Raw genomic sequence first — 21,480 nt, 5'->3', positions numbered from 1 at the left:
ACAGATGGTGACTATACATCATGGTGAGCACTTTGTGATCTATGTAATTTCTATGTTGCACACCTGAAACTAATATAATATTGTATATCAATTGTATTTCAATAAAAATTTTAAAATCCTGGAGAGTCATAGAGGTAGAAATGGCCAAGTGTAATGCAAAAGAGAATGAACACATAGGAGAGCATACAAGCCACCACACAATCCCTTAGAAGAGCAGGCAATTAAACAGTTTTTTTCCTAAAAAAAACCCAATCTCTGTACATAAAGCTGTTGTGCTTAATAAAAATTCAGATCAGGATAAAATTAACCACAGTGACAAAACTGGAAAACCACCTCAAGTATCAAGTTATATCAGACTTTGTTTTTCTTTTCCTGTTAATTAATATGGTGTTAAGATCAGTTTACCCAGTCAGTGCTGTGCTGAAGAAAAAAAAACAAAGAAATTTATTGAGAGACAATGATCAGAAGAATGTCTCTTTCTCAAAGCAGCCACGTCATTTATACCCAGTGGAGATATACAAAGTCAACCAATGCAAAAATCCATTCTTAACCCGCTGGAACCCAAATATGCCAATGCCTATGAGCTATGCTGGACACAAGACATTAGGAAATTTCCAAGTCCCCCTATGGAATAATAAGGACATATTCAGTCCCTTCATTTATGAAAAAGTGTAAACACTTTTTCATAAAAATTAAGACATACTCTCTTAAGCTAAATGGGTATTAAGCTAAATACCTCATCAAAAGTAGTTTAACAAAACCTTAATAGCGAAGAACAAGACGCCAACGGGCCTTAGGCTGCACTAAATCTGCCAGGGAGACAGGATGAAACTGACCATATTTTCCAGTGCAAATTTTTGACTACAAGGATTCCTATAACAAAGTCTTATTTCCAGTGTTAAGAATGAAGGGGCGCCTGGGTGGCTCAGTTGGTTAAGTGTCTGACTTCAGCTCAGGTCATGATCTCTCACGGTTCATGAGTTCAAGCCCCACGTCGGGCTCTGTGCTGACAGCTCAGAGCCTGGAGCCTGCTTCAGATTCTGGGTCTCCCTCTCTTTCTGCCCCTCCCTCACTCACACTGTCTCTCTCTCTCTCTCTCTCTCTCTCTCAAAAATAAACTTAAAAAAAAAAAAAAAAAAGAATGGTACGTTGGCAGCCAGAATGGGTGAACTTGTTCACTAAGAGCATATACGTCTTTGCCTTCTTGCTGGCATTGAAAGAGGAGTCATATATCCATTTCCTTCCCCAGGTATGCCTTAACCACACACACACACACACACACACACACACACACATTTTGCAAGTCTTGAGGAACATTTTGCAAGTCTTGAGGAACAAGTAACAAGTCAAATGAGTATAAAAGCATGGGAAGGACTTCCCAAAGTAGCCGAGGTTGTAAGACCTTGGAATCTAAGATGCTCACCGTTTTGCCTCTGGCTCCTTTGGGTCCAGTTTCTCCTGGACCACCACGGTCCCCAGTCTCACCCTAATTAAGTTCAGAAAAATAAAATGGTAATTAAAATCCAAGAGCCACATCTCAATGTGTTTTTAAATGGATTCCAACACGAAGACATTTTTCATATACATTTTAATCTTCAAGAGTCTTCTCTGAAGTGTCTGCCCTCCCCCTCCTCCTTTCTCCCCTCCCCCGTTTTATGGCTCTCTACACAGCACAGGCCTGCTTCATTGTTTTACTCTGCCTCCCTCTTTCCAGCCACAACACAGTCAGCTCAGAGACATGAACTGTCCGTGCTTTTTATTCTGCGCCCTGATTGAATCACAGAACTTGGCATTTACTGAACTCACTAAATGTTTCTAGCAAAAGTGAAAGCTTTAAGGTAGAGGGCATCATTACTAACTTATTATCAGAAGGTGATTTATAATCACATTGGAAAAACCGAGCCAGGTGAAGGCAGGTTTTGGGTTTCTTTACAATTTACTTTCCTTTGAGCCAAGAAGAAAACACATTATGATAGAGGGGAAGGAGTCCATGTGAGAAGAAAAATAAAGGTGATTTTTTTTCCTTTACTTATGAATTTAAAAACTAGAAATGAAATTTAAAAAAAAAGCCTGCTTCTCTCTCTCCCCCCTTTTCCTCATAAAGGTTTCTTTTTATTCATTGATCATTATTCTTCTATCATCCTAGGATACATTTCACAGCCTCAGGAGTATTTCTGATTGATCTCTACTTAATATGAAGTGCACGGTACCTTAGGTCCACTTTCTCCAGGAAATCCTTCTTGCCCCTATAATTAACAGTATGGAAAATTAATATACGTATCACTGATGTAGGTTTGCCCTGACTTTGATTTTGCCTGCTGCCTCATTTGGTTTTAGTATCTCTGAATCAGCCAAGGGCCAAAACAACTATAAATGAAAATGTACAACATTACTTGAGAAACTAGCTCCAATTTCTAAATTAAACTGTACCAAAATATCATGACAACCTAAGTGGATAAATGCACACATCTGAGGAATTATAAAGCAGCTCTCCTTCTACTGGAGATACATAACAGACAGCTGGTAATATGGCCGAGTGTCTCTGAAATAGTCCTCTTAGAACATATTTCAATGGAGAAATTTGGGAAACCTAGAGTTTAAATGTGATCATTTGTTTTCTGGTTCCCTGTTTACCTTACTTAGTCCATAGACTATAATTGAGGATGTCTGATAATCCCCACTTGATGAAAAAACAATGATTTAAACTGAAGTTTATTTTCTGATTATTAAATGTAGTATCTCCTCAAACATATATAAAATAGAAAAGAATGGAAAGAAGAAAAATTACTCAAATCTCACTACCCAGAACTAACCGTTAGAAATGGTTTGCCCTGTTTTCTTATTTTTAGGACGCCTGGGTGGCTCAGTCGGTTAAGCATCCACCTTCAGCTCAGGTCATGATCTCACAGTTGACGAGTTCGAGCCCTGCGTCGGGTTCTGTGCTGACAGCTCAGAGCCTGGAGCCGGCTTCAGACATGTGTCTCCCTCTCTCTCTGCCCCTCCCCTGCTCATGCTCTGTCTCTCTCTCTCTTGCTCTCAAAAATAAACATTAAAAAAAGTTAAAAAAAATATTTTGTCCTATTTTATTATTTTTTTAATTAAAAAAATTTTTAATGTTTATTTATTTTTGAGAGACAGAGCACAAGCAGGGGAGGGGCAGAAAGGGAGAGAAACACAGAATCTGAATCAGGCAGGCTCCAGTCTCTGAGCTGTCAGCACAGAGCCCGATGTGAGGCTCAAACCCACAAACTGTGAGATCATAGTTTGAGCCGAAGTCGGCGCTCAACAAACTGAGCCACTCAGGTGCCCCTAGTCATTTTTTCTTTAAGCCCTTCAAAATGCATTTTTTAGCATAACTGGGATAAGTATTCTTTTCTAATTTTTTACATAACTACATACTTCATATATATTCATTTTAAAGAGGGTGAATATTCTAATGCTATTAGCTACTTAATATTTCTCTTTTATCAGATATTGAGATTGTTTTCAATTATTCTGTAAAGAAAATTTCACTGGAAATGCCTCATTCATTAGTGATTTTTTTTTTCAAAGAAATTTTAGCTTTTTAGGGTTTATTTTTCCAGACAGTCTCTTGAATCATTCCTAGTGGGATTTCACTTGGAATTAATTGATCCTTTATAATGTTTTAGACTTTCCAACAAGACTTTGGTATGTCTCCATTTAGTAAAGTTTTATATTTCAGTAATTATTTGTCATAGGTCTCAAATATTTTGCAGAAGGGATATTCTTAACTACATAATGTTTTTGTGGATACTGTTATTATGATTTCTAGGTGGTTATTATTTATATACAGAAATCACTGGTTTTGTAAATTTATCTTACTTCCAGATCCTTAAATATTCAAAATATAAAGTTATAATTCTGATACAGAGTTAAAAGTTTTTATTTTTGAGTTATTGCTTGGCTCAATGCACGTTAAAAAGGCCCCGTGAAATGTCTCACTAATGGTTAAACAGATTAAGAGAACAAATTTTGGAATGCCTCCCTGAGTAAACTCGAGCACAGGGCTGCTAAGATTAGAGGCACTGTTCAGGCTGTAAAAAGTCAGGCCCTGGCCGCACATCTCTACAGAGAACAGAAAATTAATTTCAAGTTTCAATTGTTGCCTGTGCCTTAAACCATCAAATTGTATTTTCTTCTACCACATTCTCCAAGGGATATCAGCAAATAAGTTATCAAAATCTATCTCTAAATATCCAAGACTGCCCTATTCACTGCTTTTTTTCCCTCTTAAATGTAACAAAACAAAACAAAGCAAAACAAAAAAAACCAACAAAACTAAAAAAAGCACAAAAAATAAATGAAAATTTTCAGCTTCCAGTCAATATGTCTTACCTTTGCTCCTTTCCTTCCAATGCTGCCATAACCTGGAGGGCCATCATCGCCCTGTAAACAAAGGCATTAACTACAAACATCCCAGACTACAGACTGGAGGCAGGCTTATCCACAAGAAAACAAGACACGCGGTTTTTGGTTTGATTAGGAGAAGTTAGGAAGCAGGATACTTCCTCTGGAGCTGGCCACTGACATTTGGTGATAGTAGCACTAAAGATAACTCTCAGTGACAGATATAGACCGTGCACTGTCCCTTAGTCTCACTTGTTTCATTTGTAAAGTGGAACTAAAAGTTATAACCACTCATGATGTTATTATGAGGACCGAATGAGAAAATTTGAGGCATACAGTCATGTCAATAAACGGAGGTAGTGGTGCTTCTGTTTAACACCTGTATTTTTGACACCTCAGCTCTAATCCATTTTCAGTTTGCTAGATGAAAATAAGGCCTTCTAAATTCTTGGTCAATGGCTACTGTCAGACCCTTGCAGAAGGTCTTTGCGACAAGTCCTGAGCTCTGGGGGAGGGTGGGCTGAGTTTCTGATGAACAGGTTCTGATGGGCAGAAAGGATAGAAGAAGGGTTACGGGGATGCTCAAGACACATTTTTGTCCAGTTTATCATTTGGTTTTAAAAGCATCCTGGCCAGGGTGTTTGGTACGGGCAAGTGGCCACCTTAGGAAAGGAACTAATCCAAGTTAAGGATAATATCTCAGTTTCTGGAAAGCTAAAAGCTAGACTTGGGTGGTATCTTTAATACATGCCCCAGAGAACCATACGTGATATCTATTGAAATAAAAGATTCCAAGGGCCACGTCAAAAGTAGGGATCAAATACAAACCAGCAAGCCTCGAGGACCGGGGAGGCCAATAGGTCCTCTTTCTCCCAAATCTCCAGGTTCTCCCTGTCAAACAAAACAGTGAAATGTGTCTTTGTCAGGCTTGTTATTATTTTTTTATAAAGGAAATGAGCAGTGACGGTACTAAGATAATAGTTAGTTATACAACTGCATCCATGTCATTGTACCGAACACAGTGACAATGGCTTTGTGGTCAGGACTGCGAGTTGTATAAGCAATGCAAGGAATTGGCTGTTGTTGGCTAGTGAGGTCTCCTACATTGACGAACGAAGTCCCAGCAAGACTGATACACTGTTTAGTGCAAGTTGCCATCTTGGCAGCTCAGTACCATGAACCGCACCCTTGGAAATGTCTTACCATGAGTCAAAGAAGAAGCTCTGTACTGTTTTAAAAAATTAACAAAACTGTTTTCCAAGATGATCCATCAAATCATCTGGCTGCTGCAAAGACAAGAGACTTCTTAATCTAGTTTTAAGTGCTAATCAAGATAACCAAGTTAGCACGACATTCATGGCAATTGTTTCTGACTTCTGACTAGTAGACCATCTACTGTGGGTTATAAATCAATCTCAGGATTATGTTGAGTACAGTCCAGCTACTTGGGAAAGTTAACACAGCTCTACAAAAGAAGGTTAACTCCTTTTCTTAAAAAAAAAAAAAAAAAAAAAAAAGAAAGAAAAGAAAAAAGATGTTAGATTTTAGATTTACATAAATGGCAAGGTAGTACAGAGAGTTTGTATACACTCCACATCTAGCTTCCCCTATTGTTAGCATTATATTAGTTACATTAGTAGGGCCCATTTATCACAATGCATAAATGAATACTGATTCTTTCTTATTAACTAAAGCCCATACTTTATTCAGCTTTTTTTTTTAAGTTTTTAACTAATATCCTTTTTGTCTTCCAGGATCCTATCCAAGATACCCTATCATGTCTTCTTAAGTTCCTTTAGACTGTGACACAGTTTATCGGATTTTCCTTGTTTTTGAGGACCTTGATGGTTTTGAGGAGTACTGCTGAGGTATTCTGTAGAATGTCCCTCAACTGGGGTCTTTCTCATGATTACGGTGGATTTTATGGGTTTAGGGGGTAAAGATCACAGAGGTAAAGTGCCATTCTCATTAAAACATAACAAGAGAACATTCTATCAACATGGCTATCACTATTGATGTTAACCTTGACCATTTGGCTGAGGTAGTGTTGGTCATGTTTCTCCACTATCTAGTCATTCCCTGTCTTTCCCATAATGTACTCTTTAGAAAGGAGTGTGGAAATGTACCCAGCCCACACTTTGGGAGTGGGAGTGGTTAAGTCATTTTTAAAGACAGAAAGGCAACCAGTTAAGTGTGAGAAGTGCAAATGGACAAATGTCCACTAGCACTGAACTCAGAGTAATACAGAGTTGGGTTCCATGGCTGGGAAGCAGAAGATCACCTTTCTTCCAGGGTAGTGGTTCTTAAAGTTGGCTCTGGGGCCACCTGCCTCACAACTACCTCAGGTCCACATGCAAAGGAAATTCCTGGACTCCACTGGTATGGTCTCTCGTATTAGAGCCCAAGAATATGCCTATTTAAATAAGCTTCTCTGCTGATTTTTTTTTTTTAATGTTTATTTTTGAGAGAGAGCGAGCGAGCAAGCATGAGCCAAGAAGGGGCAGAGAGAGAGACGAAAACAGAATCTGAAGCAGGCTCCAGGCTCAGAGCTGTCAGCACAGAGCCCAAGGTAGGGCTGGAACTCACAAGCTGTGAGATCATGACCTAAGCTGAAGTTGGACGCTTAACTGACTGAACCACCAGGTGCCCCTCCGCTGATTCTTATACACAGTGAAATTTGAGAACATCTGTTTTAAGGTACAGAAACAAGGGAAGCCAAATGGCTTGAACGGGGTCACTTTTACTATTGGTACAGTCAGGTGTTGAGCCCAGAATTAACCAGTAAGTTGCTTGTGTCCCTGGGTACTTGGGCTTATTGTTGTAAGGTAGGAGTAAGTGTTCAGGGCTCATCTCAGTTAACAATGAATCCAGAGGACTCAATTTATCTTGGGACTTCCCAAAGGATTTGGGTTTGCTTTGAGGGTACTTATTTCCAAATTCTTGCCTCTTCGTCTTTAAAAGTCCCTGTTATTAATAATGATCTTTTGGGCACAGCTACCCTGCTCCTATCTATCTCCTTCCACACTCTCACCTATAACTGGCCCAAGGAGCTCTCCATTCCTGCCGACCTATCTCCTGGTCCCTTTTGTTTCATCCAATGGATTGCTTTCTTCTCACAAGCAAACCTCTATGCATCCATGAAGCTGCACACAAACACACATCCTACCTCATTGTAAGATAATTGGTTCTCATCAGTGACACCACTTCCCCTGCAACCTTCCCCAAGGGCAAGAAGGCAGCATTGTTTCTGTTCCAAACTTTCCTTTCCAGAGCACTATTGCTACACTGCATGCTCTAGCAATCCTTTCCTGTTGGAGTTGATTATCCCTGTCATCCACATATCTCATATTTCGCCCTCCAGTCAATAGTCCTTACAACTTGACCGCTGGCCTCCATCACTTCAGCCCTTCTTAGCAGTTCTCCATAACAAAGCTAGCCTCTCTTCTCATGTTCTCATTCTCACCCTCTGTGTCAAGAAATTTCCCCATTAATTACCTACTCTGACATCTTCAATCTTCTCCTTTCTCTCTACTCAGACGGTCTCTCCTATCATTGAAAACAAATACCCAGCTTCAATCAGTCCTATACTGGTGGTTAATACCCTCTCTCTGCCCCCAAGTCTTGCTTATTCAAAGAGTAGTTTATAGCCCTGAATCCATTTCTTCCTCTCCAATGCATTGTTCAGTTCTTTGTAGGCTATCTCCCTTTCTTTCCCCTTCTCTCAAACGCTACATTTCAAACTTTTTTGGAGCATCTTAGCTACCAGAAGCAATGGCTTCTTCACTCCCCTTATCTATTCTGCACTAGCTGATACAATTGACCTCTCCTTCTTCAACTCTTCTTCTCAGCACCCAGTGTGCATTTCTGTTTCTTTCCCCTCCTTTCTTTTTTTTCAACATTTTTTATTTTATTTTATTTTTGGGACAGAGAGAGACAGAGCATGAACGGGGGAGGGGCAGAGAGAGAGGGAGACACAGAATCGGAAACAGGCTCCAGGCTCCGAGCCATCAGCCCAGAGCCTGACGCGGGGCTCGAACTCACCAACCGCGAGATCGTGACCTGGCTGAAGTCGGACGCTTAACCGACTGCGCCACCCAGGCGCCCCTCTTTCCCCTCCTTTCTAATGACTGTCTCCCCTTACCCTTCTTACAAATAGATACCACTAAGAGTCTTTTTAAGAATCCAAATGCCTCTGAAACCTACAACTCTGACCAGCCATAAACTCTTTCCTCTATTCCCCAAACCAAGTGGTTCCCTTCACTCCTACACTGCCCTTTCTCATGACTTTCCTGCTTCTGGGATGGTGCTACACGCATGCAAGAAGCCCACAAATCACGTAGCCCTCTTCTTTATACCTTAGTTTCCTACTAGAAGAGTCTTCCAGAATCATGATGAGTTCCTCCTGTCCTCACCCTGTTACATCATCCAATTGTTGCTTGTCTTAGAGACTATGAGAACGTACCCACTAGTCTCCTAGCTTCCTATCTCTCAGCGTTCCAAATATTTCTACACTGAGTGTCCTATTCAAAATCCTCCCAAGTCTGGCTGTGTTCATACACTCCATTAAAAAATTATAAATAGCACTGTACTTGCTACTTAACAAAGCAAGTGACCACAGACTTTGTCTTTTATGTGCCTACCAGACAGGATCATCTTCTTCCCCAAATACCCACTTCCCAGGATTTTCCAACCCTGTGCTTTCCTTCATGTGATTTCTTCTCCCTGAAACCCTCCATGCCTCCTCTCTGCTTACCAAAGTCTTTATTATCTTCTAGGGTCTGCTCCAAGTCTGTATCCTCTATGATGCCTCTTTCCCCAGCCCGGAAATACTTCTACAAACACTATATTTTAACCTCCATTCTCAGACCCATATCCTGGACTACTTTATGTCATAGATTATTGTCTTGAAAATATTCTAAATTCTGTGGGGACTGACTCCATGTCATCTTTATTATACAACCCAGAAATTCTTTCATTAAGCAAATATTTTCTAAGCAATTATGTGCCAGGAACCGTTCAAAGTACTAGGGATGCATCAGTGAGCAAAACAGTCAAAGAGCTCGACTCTCCTGAAACTGACTTTCTAGTCCAACAGAATGCCAGTACAGTGACTTTGTCTTTAAAGGTGTTCAGCAAAGGTTTACATGCATGGAAGGAAACAAATAAGGAAGAAGAGAGGAGAGGAAGGAAAAAGAGAAGGTCAAAGGAAGGCCTGTCCCAGAACAGTCCTCCTTCCCTGAGGTTCCCCCAGGCTAAGATTGGGTGTAGCCCCTCGTGAAATTATGCTGAGCTGGAATCCTTGACCTCATTGTTGTCCACACCCACGTCCTTAGATGTTGTTGGCTCTCTAAGAATTAAGCCAGGGTGTAGGGGCAATAAGATATTCTCCTTTGTGTTGAAAGGGCTCTGGCTAATACAACCAGACACACTTACTTTGAGGAGAAAACCTTAACTTTAGTGGGCTTAAAGAATGTGACCTACTTTATTTCCTTGGCTTCCCAAATGGCCTGGACTCCCTGCTTCTCCTCCTGGTCCTGGAGGCCCCTGAAACAAAACAAGGATTGCAAATATAGCAGAACATAAAGCAACTTCCCCTTAAACCCTCTGTGTCTCTTCTAAGAGGAAAATGAACCACAGATGGGAAAAGAATTATGGCTTTACTGATTTCTGCTCTGGAAAAAAGTATCACAGCTGTCAAATAAAAACTAGTAAATAAAAGAAAATTAATAAAGTAATTCATGCCAGATGTGGCCTAACTGATCATGCTTCCTTGTGAGTCTTCTTTTCCAAAGAGATTTTACATTCTCACTGTTTTGCTTTTACAGCAGATGTTGCTAAAATGTCTAACATTTAAAGAAGGCATTCCAAACGACATTTGTCTTTAACTGTATTCTGTCTGGTTCTTTGTTTTGCTAGAAAGCATTTTTTTAAAGGTAAACATATATTTATTTGCAACTAATATAATTTGTACAAACAGAAAGTTCAAGAAACTTCCCGCCAAATAATTAGCATTAATAACAAGATATGTTCAGGTGTACCGGATAAATGTTCTGAAATAGTTTTCCCTTCCCTACTGATAAATTAGAAAAGCAAATGTACATAAATCCCCATTTACCGTTAGAAAAAAAAAACTAAAATATTTAGAATTTAACAAGAAAGATAAAGACCCATATAAAGAAATCTTTAAGATCTTATTGAAGAACGTAACAAAAGTTAAACAGGTGGATAAATATACCACACGTCAATATGGAAAATCTGTTTGATATAATAGAAGTTTCTTTAGCATTCTAGAAAGCATGTTTTATTGGAATAGCTTTAGAACTAACCATTTAAAAATCCCAATTCAGACACAGCCCAACTGCCTTCCCATGTTACTAACACTTGGGATCAAATTTTTCCTTTGGGATATCCAAACATATGGCAACACAAATCTCTTTTAGTTAAAATGTTTACATAGGTACTTGTAATAATTCCAACACCAATGAATGGAAATCATTTTCAAATTTCTTTTTTGCCATGGTTACTGTAATTTAAAAATAAACAAACCATATCTGTGTAGTAAGCATGCTACTTAGCAAATTTTGTTCAGAAAAAAAAATTATGACATTAATCTTTTTTATCTTGAAAAAATTAAGGATGTACTAAGTTGGACATAAAAAATTTCCTAATAGGAAAGACTGTTAAATAGTATATTGGTTACCACGAAGATGATAATAATCTTTCCACAATCTTCGTTTTTTTCTCCTCCCTCTCCCTTATTTATCCTAAAAGAAGAATCTCAATTTCACTTTCCATAGCTGTCAATCCTTTCCCTTCTAACTCTCAGTCCTACCACTTCATGGAGCTAGCTCCCGTGACATCCACGGGATGTTTTCTGTTCTTACCTTAGTTGATTTTGATCATGTATTCTTTGAAACTTTTCCATTAAGTTCTGTAACACTGGTTACCATGGCCTTCCTGGTCCCTCTCTGGCCTCTTCTTAGCAAACTTCAAAGACTCCATTGGCCTCTTAAATCTCCATGTGCCCTGAGGCTCCTCTGATCTTATTTTCTCATTTAATCCTCTCTTTCTGAGTGATTCCCCCATAGATTCACATATCACTTTACAAAATAACCCCTAAATATTTGGATCTCCAGTTCAGACCACTCAACTAAACGCCAGACCCATAAGTTAAAATGTCTATTGGAACTGATTACCAAAGATAATTAGATTTACTGCAAGTCATACTTGGGTTCATTCTCTTTATTAAGGAAGCCCAAGGTGGAAACTAGGAATCATCATAGACCCCTCCCTTAGCTTATCTCACAAAACCTATCAAGTACAAGTCCTACAGATTCTATGCCTTTCTGTATACATCTCTCTTCTGTTCCTATTGCTATCATCTATCTTCAGGCCTTCCTGCATTCTGTCTAAATTCCTGGATTCCCTGATTGCAGCCTGGGCTCTCTCTAATCCATTCTTCATGACTTTTCCTTTGGATTTAAAATGTCAGGCTAATGCTGCCACTTTTTCTGAAATTCTGAATAGCTCTCAGAATAAAGTTTATGGTCTTTATTTATTAATACACAAAATCCCTCAAAATGTTGGGACTGCATGTCTCCATTGTCATCTGTGACTACTTCAATCACTGTATGTTTATGCTTAAACCATCTGAAGTCACCAAATACTTCTTGTTTTATATCTCCACACTTGTGCAAGTTCTTCCCTTAGCTGGTCCATTTTTCCATCTGGAGAGAGGTACAATCTCCCTGTTCTGAAAATCTTATTTTTAGCATCACTGTTTCAAGAATACCTGAACCCCCTGGCTATACTGGGTCTCACAGATTCCTTTACTCTGTATGTAGTTCTTCATTCATTTCTTTCTCTCATCCACTAGATACTAGCCTGTACATTCCTTGAAGGAATATACCCTATTGACTTCATATCTCTGGAATTTTGTCTCTAGGTACTTAGTACAGTACCTAGGTACTTAGTAGAGTACTTAGAACCTCTCAATCCACCCATTCATTCATCTATCCATTCACCTCTCCAGGAAAATCCCCCAAGAGGGATGAAATAATGTGTTTAACTTGATTTTCCGTATGAAATGTTTGTGTACTTCACAGGACGATGAAGTAAAAAGATTTCAATTATCCTTGACCAAAGGCATAAATTGGAAGTCTGGCCTAGGAGTTCACTTTCTGTGCTTCCTTCAGACATAATGAGCTCTATGAGATGAAATAAGTTCAGGGAGATTACTTCATGTGTAGTCACTTTGAGCACACACGAGCACAGTGAGAGATTATCTTGTTTGAAAGCCCTCCAAAATGGGATGGATGGGCAAATGGAGGGACAGAGGGATGGATGGATGGATAGATGCAGACAGAGCCTGGTCATCAGAACATCAGAGAACCTGATCCTGTTTCCTATGCAGGACCACACAAAATGCCAGACTGGCATTTGTGATTGCTTGAATAGGCCTCAAGCTTCATTGAATGGTTATCCAGATAGGTTACCTATTCAAATACTGCTGGTTGTATAGGGCACCATGTTTTTAAAGGAAAGGTGAAAAATTCCCTGCAACCCCAGGATATCAAAGAGCCAAAAAGTTACCTTGATTTGAGGCCAAGAGCAGCTATGGAATATAAAAAGCAGCTTAGGGCATTTAAAGGAAAAGGACACCAGCTAGAGATCAAATCTCCATCGGCTTTGTGGCAATGGCAGCCTTTTATTGAGTATTTTGTGCAAAGCACTGTGCTAAGAGGTATATGTTTACACTATCCAGACTTTCTCAATCCTTACAACAACACAGTGAGATACATATTATTGATACCACTGTTTACCAATAAAAAATAAATTCTCAATATATTTAACCCCAGATCACTGTTAATAAGAGGGTGAGATGGGAACTGAACTTGATTTTGACTCTGAACTCCTAGCTACTCTGCCTGCTGTTTTGAAGCCTGTTTGGGGACAGGATTCCCCAACTCTACTATTCATGCATCAGCTGAGATTGGAGTTTTAAAAATGTGAATCTCCAAACTTGATGCAGGAGGCTGGGGCCAGATCTACCCTGCAATATGGGGACTTGGGCTGGGGGTCTTTTGCTTGTGTTCAGACTCTGTGACAGAGTCTTCTGCAATCGCAACTGCTTAATACAGGTGTTAAGTGATGATATAAAGGAGATGTTTAGAGTTTAAATGTTTTAAAAATTGTCCTTAGATAGTATCTGACCAGAAAGGATAGCACTAGGATTTGGGGATTAATGGTTGCTACAGTGCCAAGGACACCTCGACTTTGGATGGGATGTGGCTGGGCAGGGACAAGAGATGCAGGCTCTTCTCATGCTTAAAAGGAATCCTGTCACTTATTATTTTCTTGGGGGCAAAACCTTGCCTACAAGGACAACCGGTAAATATCAGGCTGAGCAAAAACTACTCAAGGCGACTAAATGCTCATCTTCTTTAAGAGTCAGATATGAGCTAATTCTGAGAAAATCAAAAAACAAGAGGCCAGCCCTTGCTGGTGGGCTAATGCAAGAACAAACCCCGAGACACCCGAGGTGTTGATCTTGACAGTGCTAATCTAGGACATAGCCTCTAACTCAACTTCTAATCCTTCATGCCTCCTACACTCCATCCATACTGGATCATTTATCGTTCCCCAAACTCACTTTGAGATCTCTTTTTAGATTTTCTGGCTCCTTTTCCCAGATGCCTGCCTCTCCCTTGGTCACTGGAAAACACCTCCTTATCCTGCAAAAGCGAAACCACTCTTCTGCTCTAAAGCCATCCTTTCTCCCGCCATTCTACCTGAGGTGTAATTCTACATTAGCATTTAGTACATCACATCTCAACTATTCGTTTGTATCGGTCTCCTTTATGAGATTGGGAGCGTGCACTTTTATCTTACTACAGAACGCGCACACAGGAAGCCCTCAGTAAATATTTGAGTAAAAGGAGTAGTTGATGGATCATTGAACCTAGATTATGCGGAATGATGAAATGCAATCACTGCAGTACAGATTATTAGTGTTAGTATTACCACGGCCTTTCTTACACTGGAGACTCCTCACATACTTTGAGCATAAAATGTCCCTGCTAAATTAGATAATACTGATGCAATGCAGTAGTATTAAACATTTACATAGTGCTTACGACACCGCAGGCACTGTTCTGAGAACCTTCGTATATTAAACCATTTAATTTCCACCTGATGCAGTAGATACTATTACTATCCTTATTCTGCAGCAGAGAGAATTGAGGCATAGAGAGGTTAAACAAATTACCCAAAGCCACAAAGATAGATAGGAAAGTACAAATCTGGCCATCAAACTTAGGCACCCTGGCTCCAGACACTGTGCCCCTGACCACTATGCTACGCTTGGTAAAGATGACAACAGAAATTCTACTTTATATCCCAAATTGACATGGAATAATTCCAATTTTTCTGGGTATTGCCTGGCATTAGTGATTATTTCACTAAAAACAAACAAACAAACTGAGAATAATTCCAACACTAACTAGAATTAGGATGGGTGTCTGATTTTCCTTTCCTCTTCTAAGGCATTGGTTATGTTAGTGTGGTACCCCAGGGTAAACCAGACGAAAAGGAAGGTATGAAAGAAAATGCCATTCTTTTCAAGGTTACGTCTTTTTTCTTATGCCAGAGACTGTACTTCTTTCATATCATAGCCATATACTTGGTTGGATTAGCACCTTTCGATTTATGCAGAATTCCCCAACACTGCATAAATTAATAAGTCTTCAGAACACTGTCAACACAACTCACATCCTTTTTTCCAAATGTATGTCCTAAGAAAAGCCTTAAGGCCTGCAATTAAAAAACACTCCCGTTATTCCACCTAAATGGCTCGTTCGTGTGTGCTGTATGAAGCCTGTGTCAGTGGATTTATAGAGCCCATAAAGAATAACACTCTCTTGTATATATGATTGGTTTTGCCTCCCGTGGTTTTCCTTTGGAAACAACAATTTTGAAGTCTCATCCATCATGTCCTGAATATAGAAAATTCTACACATCTTTGAAATAGCACTTTCACTGTGTTGACAAGGGTATTTCAAGAAAAGCAAGCAAAGAAAGCAAGCCATGATTTCTAGCCAGATAAATGGAAGGGGTAGAGAGAAGTGGTGCCTTTTGACTAATGCTGGCAATGCCAAGAGGTTGAATGATTTATAACTATGATCAATCTTGCCAAAGCAAGATTAAAGGGGACTCACTCAGAGAAGTACACTATAGGGCAAATGGAATAGCTTATTTGAGTAACAGCCACTTGGATACAATTTTGGATTGTAGAGAAGGGAATTACCAAGCTCTTTGGATTTAACCCATCTACATTTTAATATTTTATATAAACAGATGAGATAATCACCTGATATACGTTTCCCTTGGCATTTGCTTTTTTTTTTTTTTTAAATCCCAATTGGGGGTGGCAGCGTTTTTAACGATTCAAGGATGTGAATGCAAAATAGTTACTTTTCATCAATTTAGTCCTACAATGAAATTTTAAAGTTTTCATGCTGTTTGAAGGAGCACATTCATCAAAATTGGGAACAAATATCCTCACAAGTAGTTATTCATATGCTTTAAAATACTGTGTCATGAGATATAGGTTTATGCAAATAGCTTAACTATTTTGATGATGAACACACCCACTTACATGTTGGACCATTGCCTAATGGACACAAAGTAACGGATTCCCTTTATCCCATTATCCAAGTGCAAGTCCCAACTGTGTCTCATTCATTCATTTACTAATTGATTCATTATATAAATACATGTTGAGCTCCACTGTGTGGCAGCCCTGTTGTTTTAGGCTCTGGGATATACGCAAGACAAAATTCTGGCCCTCAGAGAGATTAAAGTCTACAAGAGGAGACAACAAGCTAAACACATATATACTATAATAGCAGTTAGGCAATGGCCAGATCAGGTAGGGCCTTTCTACTCAAAGTGTGGTCTGGGAACCAGCAGCATCGGTATCACCTGGGAGTTCATTGGAAGTGTAGAATCTCGGGCCCCACCCCAGACCTTCCAATCTGTATCTGCAGTTTAAAAAGTTGTCCAGGTGATTCTTAGGCACTTTGAAGTTGGAGAAGTGATGTGGGAAAGTCAGTCCCATCACAGGGTGTGTCTGTTAGAATCACCTGGGGAGAATTCAAAGTTACTGGTACCCTGTCCTTACCTCCAGAGATTCTGATTTAAATGATGTGAAGAGGGTTCCAGATGGTGGAGTGTTTTATAATCTTCCCAGGAGATTAGGACGTGTGTCTAGGTTGAGGATCACTGAAGTAGGTTGTATCCTGGATGCAACGGGAAGCCCCTAACGATTGAGATCAGAGGAGTGGCATGACCCCATTTCTACTGAGGAGGAATTCTTAACCTCAAAGTAACCGCTGAGCTGCTGAGGCATAGAGGGCTAGAAGCCATCTCCACCTCTGGGTCTGACAGAATGACAGCCCTTCCGGCAAGGTAGGGAACGCAATGCGATGTGGCCACCACACTGAACGCGGAAGTCAAACCTTTGCTGGTTCACAGGCAATGAATAGCTCCTTCTGAAGAAAAGACACTGCAAGGACATCCACATTAAAGCCAAGATCAAAGCCAGGTGTAGTCCCTTTCTCTCATTACATACCTGAGGACCTTTAATTCCCAGACCTCCTTTTTCTCCTTTCATACCAGTCTCTCCTCTGGGACCCTACATATAGAGAATTAAAGCATTATTTGCTTTCTAAAAGAGAACACTTGAATAATAACTTGAATATTAAATATGGACATGATAAGTCAGTCACGTGGACAGAAACTGGAAAGAGAACTCTACCCATGCCCTTGGCTCTGTCTTGATCTGTGAGTGTCCCTTCTGTGCATGTATACAAGGGTCCAATCTGCAATTTCGGCAGTTAGGCATTTACAGTCAACTGAATAAATACTCAACAGTTGAATATTTCAGTATTGCTTTCTGATTATCCTAAGCATCTTTAGACTCCAAATGCATATATTTATTATGTGATAAAGAAAATGATCCTTAATTATGTAATCTGAAAATGAAACATTAAAATAAGTTTTCAATTCAATAATCACACTGAAGACTGGTCGTAAGATACAGCATGCGGTAAGGTGAAATTTGGATATTTCTACTTGTAAAATATTATATTGCCTGTTAATCATGGCCTCCATACATTAGGCAGATAAACCTTCATGCTGTTTTTGGCTTTTCCATCTCCTTTTAAATTTTGTCATGAAGAAAGAGTAGAAGAAGGGATGTTCTTGTATTACTTGTTTAGCATGAAATAAAGCCAGCCAATCTACTGAAATGCTTCCCCACAACCCAAGTGGCAAATATTTCTCACTTCAAGATAAGACAAGTGAACTTTCCTCAGTTGGCAAGAAAAACAGAAAAAGGCAATCAAGCTCAAAAGAGATAGAGGTCCAAGGGGGCAGATTGTTTACCGCTCTCAAGTCTTGGTAAAAATGTGGACGAAATTTTTCATCTGATGTCTAAGGATATTTTGCCCAACTTTCATGCACCATGGTGCCAACATACAATTGTTAATTTTTTAAAACTATGTGGATTAAAACCTTGAAAAATTATAGAACCATTGCTTGTTCTGCATTTGCCAAACAGCAAAATTATTTCTCAAGATTTCAAAGCCAAGTTTGAGAAAAAGTAAGTTCTAACTTTCTATACTCTGACCTCTTTTCTTTCATCTCAGCATTTTCTAGGACTTCCTTTCCCTTTTCAGAATTATTTCAGGCTACATTTTGGCACATGCTTCCTTTCCCCTCATGTGATCAGTGTAAGAGCCAACCATGGGCTCTTCCTCAGAAAGGAAAAAGTGCTGGAGGCAGCTCTCTGGGGGAAGTGAACAAGAAAGACAGGCTGAGTGCCATGCTATAGAACACCCTGAAGACTTCAGCTGTATTTGGAACAATTCTTTCCTAGAGTAGAGCCAACTTTTCTACAACACAGGAGTCCAAATATGTAACACTGAGCTCTTACTGTGCTACATTGACCAAAATTCCCAGTTTGAGGCTCAACATTTTCTTTGGCTTAAGGTCTCCCTAGAACATCCCAGCTAGCTTGGAGTTATTGCACGGGGACCCTATCCAGCATGTTCATTCTCTTTTCACCTCTTGAGGCACAAAATAAAGGAGACTAAATGCTGGTCAAGACTGTGTCGCTTCCTTACTTTATTACTTTGAGAACACTTTAAGCATCTGTAATTCTGCAAAGAGGTTTGATGAATTCCATCAAATCTCCAGATTCTTCATGTTGTCACATTCTGTTTAGTACTGATATGTACCTGAGGGCCCTTAAGTCCCCATGAGCCTTCAAGTCCATCTGGGCCTGGGATGCCTGTTTTCCCCTGTGGTGAGAGAGAAATCAACCTGTTAACACTGTTTCCTGAGAATTTTGTCTTCTTTCTTCATGTACAACATTGTATATTTTCAATCACAATACAGTGCAGGATCTTTGGAAAAAATACAAAAAATAAGGGAGAATACAAATAAAGAAATAAAATTTTTCTATAATCTTATAAAGCAGAGATAACCAAGGCTATATGTTGGTACATTTTCTTTCAGTCTTTATACATATGCACACTTACATACTCCTTTTTTTTCTGTAACATTTCTAATATATCTAACTTGGGCGTTTGGCCTGAAAAAACTCACAATTTACTTCACATTTTCTTAATAAGTCTCTGGAAATCTTACAACATTATATTTATATTCAAATAGATAAAATATCTATGAATCAAAGTTAAGCATTATCTTCACATTGCTCTTGAACTCTGCCAAAGATAAGAGTTCCAAAAAAAAAAAAAAAAAGGATTAAAAGGCTTAACTTAGTCAACTATTGAAATAGCCTAAATTTATGCCTCAATTGTTACACAATGAGATGTGATTAGAGGTCCCCTGCTAATTAATGCTTTTTCCTAGATCTCAGAAAGAGGAAATTTGTCAACACTTTCCCCAGCCTCATTTCATTCTTTTCATGCCATTATTCTGGTTTTCCTCTCCTTTTTGTTGAAGTCTAACCTTGAAATGTGTGTGTGGAATGGAGTGATGTCTGTGGATGGTAAACTCTCTTAGTCTTCATCTGAAAACGTCTATATATTTATTCATAGTTTAGCTAGGTATGGAATTCTAGATTAACAGCTATTTTTCTTCTGCACCTGTAAAATATTACTTTGCTTTCTTGAATATTTTATTGCTGAACACAAGTCTGCTGCAATATAATTTGTTACCCTTCTCATGGATAAAAATGCCTTTTCTCTCCGGTAGTGTTTAAGATGTTTTCTTTAGCATTCCAGAGTTTTACCATGATGTGACCGAGAGTGGATTTATTGTTTATCCTCATTGTATTTTCAACCTGAGAATGTGTTTTTCTTGAATTTTATAAATTCCAAGTCATAATTTATTTTTCATAAATCTTATAGATGACATGTATAATACATCACTAACACGTACAAACAAGATAGGATATAATATTTGGTATGGTCAAGTTTTGAACAAAACACTCAGAATGTCCAATTTGTATTAGAGTTTCACAGTACTCTCATTTTAAAAAGGGTTTATATAAATTGTAAGATTCCAGAGTCAACCGAACAAAAATCTAAAGGAAAGATTACTCAACTGAGTTACTAGTTTGTACTTGATACCTGAACAAAGTTAAATTTAACAGTATTTGGGCCAACTAGTGTCTTATCATTGATTTTTACAATCTTTGATTAGAATGGTCAAATTTTCATCTTAAGATTTGAGTTTTTGAAATTGTAGCCTAAAAGTTTTCTAGTATTTTATTCCAAAACCAATATCATCAAAAAGTGAAAGAACTTTAGTCTTGAAAGAGATTTCCCAGAGCCTTTATTACTCCTTGACTGGACACAGAATCCTTATCATTTGGAGTTAAGAAAAAAAAAATCACTGTACCTGTGGGCCTGTATGTCCCCTTCGGCCATGAGCTGCCTAAAGTAGGAGGAAAGGTAGATACCATTAATTCTGAAAAAAAATGCTTTCTATATTTAATTTAAATTAGTAATGAACACACTAAGGCATTTTTTTTAAGTTCTCACATATTGCTTAAAACATTTAATTATCCACTGCACCATGACAGTAAAATGTTGCCAACTCTGAATTTCATTTTTAATTTTTTTTTTTTTTTTTGAGAGAGAAAGCGAGAGCATGCACACAGGAGCGGTGGGGAAAACGGGCAGAGAAAGAGAGATAGTATTAAGCAGGCTCCATGCTCATTGTGGAGCCCGACACAGGACTCGATCCCATGACCCTGGGATCATGACCTGAGCCGAAATCAAGAGTCAGACACTCAACAGACTGAGCCACCCAGGCATCCTGCCAACTTTGAATTCTTATCCTAGGGCAATAGGTAATAAAAAATAACAGACAACTGAAATCTGTACATACTTAGAACAGATTGTGGTCAATAATTTTCCCTTCCCTAAACTATTACTAGAACTGGTCACAAGCTCCAAAATTGATTGATTCAAATTTAATTTCTTTTCACTTTTCCAAAGTACCAACAACCCAAAAATCAAGAGTGTAGTAGCCAAAAGGCAGGAAGCCAGAGAAAAAGCTGGGAGAATTGACTCCATGAACTTTATTATAATTTCAGAATCTAAAGATAGCCAGACTAATTTTACACCCCTTTACCCCAAAAGCCAAACAATATGCTTACCTGTTAAAAATTAAAGAATCATCCCAAGAATTCAAAAATTCTCAATTCAGTATGCTAATGAAATTAAATTAAAATAATAGTGCTACACAATCAAGTGAAATTTTCCTAATACTCTCATATATAAGATTAGGGTCTGGGTATATTTCAGATCAACATATTATAGATCTGTAAATCACACAGAGGCATTTTATTGTCTAACTTATGATCTTTCAAAGTTATAGCAAAATTGACACCAAGATTTGCAAAATTCAGTAAATATCAGACAACATTTTCTTGATGGAAACTTGAGAGATTCAGATCAAAATTCAATGTGAGGCGGCCAGACTTTAAATTCTTCCAATCAGATTTCAGTTAACTTCTATTGTTATCTAGGAAACAGACTGTGTATATCTGGAGAAATGGAGACCCATTTCTTTAAA

The 21,480-nt window shown here is 38.7% G+C and overlaps 1 protein-coding gene across 1 annotated transcript in view; it reads right to left on the bottom strand.

Annotated features, from left to right (window-relative positions):
* Nucleotides 1-21,480, bottom strand: part of COL6A6 (collagen type VI alpha 6 chain) — a 165,858-nt gene that overhangs the window by 49,559 nt on the left and 94,819 nt on the right. The window contains exons 21-28 of the mRNA XM_047873987.1: nt 20,299-20,334; nt 18,669-18,731; nt 17,000-17,062; nt 9,850-9,912; nt 5,197-5,259; nt 4,357-4,407; nt 2,211-2,246; nt 1,424-1,486 (exon numbers count right to left, since the gene is read on the bottom strand). Of these exons, the coding sequence (XP_047729943.1) occupies nt 1,424-1,486; nt 2,211-2,246; nt 4,357-4,407; nt 5,197-5,259; nt 9,850-9,912; nt 17,000-17,062; nt 18,669-18,731; nt 20,299-20,334 (438 nt within the window). The remainder of the gene's footprint in view (nt 1-1,423; nt 1,487-2,210; nt 2,247-4,356; nt 4,408-5,196; nt 5,260-9,849; nt 9,913-16,999; nt 17,063-18,668; nt 18,732-20,298; nt 20,335-21,480) is intronic.

This window comes from Prionailurus viverrinus, chromosome C2 (genome assembly GCF_022837055.1).
Source record: "Prionailurus viverrinus isolate Anna chromosome C2, UM_Priviv_1.0, whole genome shotgun sequence".
Lineage (NCBI taxonomy): Eukaryota > Metazoa > Chordata > Mammalia > Carnivora > Felidae > Prionailurus > Prionailurus viverrinus.
Note: the sequence above shows the minus strand (reverse complement) of the source record. Positions and strands in the feature narration are given on the sequence as shown.